This window comes from Phyllobates terribilis, unplaced genomic scaffold (genome assembly GCF_046119375.1).
Source record: "Phyllobates terribilis strain yellow unplaced genomic scaffold, ASM4611937v1 Scaffold_8__6_contigs__length_399053987, whole genome shotgun sequence".
Lineage (NCBI taxonomy): Eukaryota > Metazoa > Chordata > Amphibia > Anura > Dendrobatidae > Phyllobates > Phyllobates terribilis.
Genome location: NW_027362768.1, coordinates 322,676,802 through 322,682,343, shown reverse-complemented (window position 1 = coordinate 322,682,343; position 5,542 = coordinate 322,676,802). Strand labels below are relative to the sequence as shown.

General features: G+C 38.4%; 1 protein-coding gene across 1 annotated transcript; it reads left to right on the top strand.

Moving 5' to 3' along the window:
* The first annotated feature begins 1,759 nt into the window (after nt 1-1,759).
* Nucleotides 1,760-4,143, top strand: HESX1 (HESX homeobox 1). The gene is made up of 4 exons (XM_073642747.1): nt 1,760-1,990; nt 2,258-2,454; nt 2,607-2,708; nt 3,913-4,143. Exons 1-4 carry the CDS (start codon nt 1,780-1,782, stop codon nt 4,009-4,011), a joined length of 609 nt encoding a protein of 202 aa, XP_073498848.1. The 5' UTR covers nt 1,760-1,779; the 3' UTR covers nt 4,012-4,143.
* Nucleotides 4,144-5,542: the final 1,399 nt, after the last annotated feature.

Genomic DNA, 5,542 nt, shown 5'->3' with positions numbered 1-5,542 from the left:
AGACTCAAAAGGGGTTGTCCGAGTAATGGACAAGTACAAAATGTTCTGAGCAGCTGCCCCTTGGCAGTAAGTGTACCAATTAACGTAGAAGTCATAAAAATATCCTACTTTCCATGTTAAACCGAGACATAGAGAATGAGATATATGATACAAAGTAACGAAGACTGACCAGCACATCCTAACAGAATGAAGCCAATGTGAACAGGTACAAGATGCAGTGACTATTACATACATACCAAAGAGGGCATCAGCAGCTCATTGTGTGCACCAAGATATATGCAAATGAAACATTGAATATATTTTGTATAGAGATATATGATGAGACATCATTTGACCTAGAACACCTAAAAAAATTAAAAAATAATATCATTATATACAAAAAAAGGCTCATAGGAAAATGGAAATTGTTGATATCCAGCTGTCACTCATCTCATGTATCCTAATGCTACAAGCTTTGTCTTTAAAGGGAGCCTGACAGCTGATACATGCCCTCAGATCCATGGGTAGCAGACATTAAGCGCATGATCTCAGCCAGGGACCTTTGATTCTGACACGCAGCGGCATTTCAGAGAAAAACATACTTTAAAAGCTGACCGGAGACCAAGCCAAGTCGGAAATGCCCGTCCCTGGCGGCTTGTGCCTGCCCACTCGCCTTGAGTGACAGGTCCCTCCCTAGACACGTACACAGGTTATGTGCACATGCTGAGTATCTGCAGCATATTTTTCTGCACCAAAAAACAGTTTCTGGACAGGAAAAATGCTGCGTAAAATACATGTGTTTTTTACACTTGTTTTTTCCCCATTCATTTGATTGGGTGAAATATTTTTGCCATTAAAGGGGCTCAAAAGGTTTGGCTTTACAGGCACCATTTTTAAATGTGCCAACGATGTGACCAAAATCAATACAAATCGAGTATAGAATTAAATGCGTAATAAAATAAACAAATATATGTAGCATTTCCCTTTAAATAATCTCATTTTTTACTATTTTGCAATAGTAACTACAAAAAAAAAGTAAATAAATATCGGAAACTATAAAAAAAAAAACGAAACACCAATTGGTTAACATCCCGAATCCAACTCAGTAGTAGCTAGTAAATAAATGACCGTATTATTATTTAAAATACAGCGTGCCACCGCCCCACTTTGTTAATCCGGGTCCTTAAAAAACAATTACACTGATTTGAACAACATTGCCAGCGTGCAGTAATGCGCCCTGTGTCGAAAGCTATTGTTCCTCTAACAGACCACATTAACCACTAAATAATCATATGAAATAAATGCTGCATTTTCAGCAGGATTAGTCTAATAGCATTAAGAGCTTTCTTTATTTGTTTTATTTCCCCCGGAAAAAAAAAAAATCTAAATAAGATTACTTATTACTTGAGCGGTTCTCGACAATATGTCTTGTTGAAAATGAGTGGTGTCTGTGAAATTGAAAATTTAAGAAAAAAAATAGAATTTTATACATTGATGGTTTCAAATAAAAGAGTTAAAAGTCTGCTCATCAGCCAGAGAAAGTAGAGATCTTCTGGCCAGGAAAGATAACACTGTCCCTCTAGGTGACCCCCCCCCCCAGTGTCCCCATTAGCTGCTAATTACTTGCCAAACAAATAAACAATTAACTCCTCTTGGTGGGAGAGTCTTCATTGAGATGCTAAGACTTTCTAATGAAAGATTTTAATTAATTAGGTTGTAAATCCGGCCCCCCTTGTTAACACAGCTATAAGGAGGGGCCGCAAGACTCGACCACAGACATTCTGGTGTTGGTGGATCTACATGGAGACCAAAATCAAGACAACTGTATCTTCGTATGAGAGAAGCCCAAGGATGGCAGCGGAGCTCCAGAAAGGGTCCTGTCTGGTGGGCAACAAACCCACAAGCTCTTCGTTTTCCATCGAAAGTATCCTTGGATTGGACAAGAAAAGGGACTTGAACTCAACTTCCATAAGACACTATAGGCCCTGGATGGATAACTACTGCAGCAGAGGTAGGACCACCTATGTGCACGAACCCCCCAACAGTATATGTCCTATGACACTGTGGCATCACCCAGCATCTCCATCTGACTAGTACATTGTCCTCAATGTTATCAGATGTGACATCAGCTGTGGTGTAAACGTTATTGAGCACCTGCCAGCTCGACACCTGCATACCCCCCCAAACAAAATAAAAGGGAAATTAAGAGAAAAGAACTTTGGTGTGTTCCCATATCAAACCTACTTAATTAATTAGTGAAATGTGTGTTTTATTTTAGAGGTTGGTACACACTGCTGGCGACTACCTCTCATCAGCTATGAAATACCTCTACTAGGGCACCCCGCGAAACATACAGAGAAGGAAGAGGATGTCACCTATGAAAAGTGCTGTCCAACAAGTGACCGCGTGACGTATAAGAGAGAACTAAGCTGGTATCGGGGAAGGAGACCCAGAACGGCATTCACGAGAAGCCAAGTAACTATCTATCCATCCAATAGCTATGCAATATCTATCTATCTATCTATCTATCTATCTATCTATCTATCTTGTATTATTGATCTCTCTAAATATCACTTATTTTTTTTTTTATCAATCTTAAGGCACGATTAATTTCATTTTATTTTTAGATTGAAGTTTTGGAGAATGTCTTCCAAGTCAATTCGTACCCGGGTATAGACGTCAGAGAGGAACTTGCTAACAAGTTGTCTTTAGATGAAGACAGAATCCAGGTAAAACATTTTCGCCTTCCATTACATGGGATCTCTCTAAATTTTGGATTCATATTGCTAATTCATTCTTTAACCCCTCACTGTAAAGAATCTCACATCTATATATAACACACCCCAAAATATACTTTACTGTTTACAGAAACTATTACTCTCTTAAATTGAGGACATTTTTTTACCCATATAACATTTTAGTATCGTATTTTAAAAAAATGTAAAATTGATTATTAACATGAAATACATTGTACATATATATATATTTTTATTTATATACATGATTGATCTGTGTAACATTTGGAAAGGAATATGTGAAAGCCAAAATTTTACTCCAATAATGCTAATGTCAGGGAAAAAAATAATATAACATGTCAATCACATGGCATATATCATACATAGGGAGAAAATCTCTTAGGCCACGGCCCCACTATCAGTATTTGGCCAGTATTCGGTCAGTATTTTTTCTCAGGAGTGGGAGCCAAAACCAGGAGTGGGTGATAAATGCAGAATTGGTGACTTGTTTCTATTATACCTTTTCTCTGATTGTTCCTCACCTGGTTTTGGCTTCCACTCCTGAGAAAAAATACTGACCAAATACTGACCAAATACTGATAGTGGGGCCGTGGCCTTAAAGTCAAAATATGATAAATACATCACCCTACGAATACCATGGATTTAATATGTGTATTTAGTTGGGTTTACACACCAAATTTGCCTGCCCACCAGTCCTCTGAGTAAACGGTCAGTTGATCTGATTGCGATCTGTCTCATGGATATTGGAGCAATTTTTGGATTGGTGTCAAAATCTAGGGGTGTAAATCCTGCCTTAACCTGACCAAGACAGAAAATGTTTGTTCCCCCAATACCTATAATCCTATTAAGCTATAACTGAGAAGAATTCAAACCTCTGAGACACTTGATGAACAAAGGATCGGGCATGCTGAATTTAACATGCCCTCTCTCTCTCATTTCTCCCAACACCTGGTATTAGGGATTAGTTGGGATGCCACCAGCTTCTTAAAAGTCTGATCATACTTTCTTCATAAATAATGAATCGAATGGCAACTTTTGGGAAGTTTTTATATGATTTTAAAATGATTGATTTTAGATGTTTTTTATATGATTTTGCATTATGTCCCGATCATAGCAAGCAAACTACATATTATCCAATACTTATATATTTTTACTTTTTTTTTTTCACTGATTTTAGATTTGGTTTCAAAACCGTCGTGCCAAGCTGAAGAGATGCCACCGGGAGTCCCAGTTCCTAATTGTGAAAGAATCGCTAACTCCACAAATCCAAGAATAACACTCTCTCCACCATATATTACTGTAACAATAGTGTAACATCAAATATAACAAAAAATGCAAACAAACGTGTAATGTCTCTGTTTAACTATTGGACACGTGACAGTTTGGGAGACATAGATATATTTTGCACTGATCCAAGGACCCAACATATAAAGTTTTGTCCTGAAATACTGCGTTGGTCGTGTTGAATCGGTCTAATGTAAATATTTTGTATTAGAATTTGCACTTTTTGTAAATATAATTTTTTTTTTAATGAATTTTAATAAATATTTTTGAAACTGATTATTCTAGTATTTGCTGTGTATTACGTGATATATGCAGGTAAAGTAAACTGACTCCTATTAGAAAGGATAGATATCAGTCTCTAAGGGGGTTGTGATCAAGAAATGTTAAATGATTATTAAAAAAAAAAGGGTCTGGTATGATTACATAATATTTCACGATAAATTAAATAGATTAGTCAAAAATACAAGTGATTATTATTTGTGTTTCTCAAATTTCTACACAAAGTATTCCCTGGTAAAAAAAAAAATAAAACAAAACAAAACCAAGTTCTCCAAAAACTACAGTCAAGAATCGTCTATTATTACTCTGTTGTTTCCATTAGTAGCTGAGGCTGACTGTTGCCCTCAACTATATACCTTTGGGATATCGGGTGCCCATCTACCACATATTGCTTTTTTCCTGATGGCCAATCCTAAGAAAAAAAAACACTGGTCATCAGAAAAAGGCACATCATAGACCACTTAATGGCACAGTGACTCTTTACACATGGCTCGCCCCTTTCTTCCACTTTTAGGGTATATTTATGTAGGAGATTTTTTTTGTCCCCATTTTACCGTCAAAAAGTCCACAGTTTGTTATAGTACCAACAAAGTGGATGAGATTTTACTAAGTCTCACCCATATGCTGGATAAAAAAAAATCCACCCTGAATCCATGAGCAAAATCACCCCCTGTGTAGACCGCAATAAATTCTTCATCCAGCCACAGAGTTTTATTTTTATGCTCTGATATTTTAGTTAAATTCTAGCATATAATATATTAAAGTTGATGTGGCATCCAAACAGTCTGCAGAGCTGAAATCGAGTTTCGCCCTGCCTGGCTTTTTCATGGTCAGGGTATATTGCCCTTTTGTAGCTCCCTTTATTAGGTTTTTTACTAAGCAGTGAGTGTTACTCACCTGTCCCGAATCCGTTCTTTGCTTCCCTTACACCGGTCCACTAGACTCTCTTGAGCTTCACGTTGGGCTTTGCAGATGGCCTGGCATGGTCCCATGTGAGCATCTGCCCGGGTCTATATAAAGCTCCCAGGACACACAACTGTGTCTTAGTATTAAGACTTCAGTATTGCTAGACGCTGGATTGCTCTATGTAGCGCCGGCGTCCGTGCCCTCTGCTAGGCAGGGACGCTGTTCCCCTCACCCCTCTGCTCCGAGCCCGGCGTCCTCCTCCCGCTCTGCTGGCAGCGCGCGCTCCTTCCCGGCCACTGTGCTTAGGGCGCGCGCGCGCTCCCTCCCTCTTAAAGGGG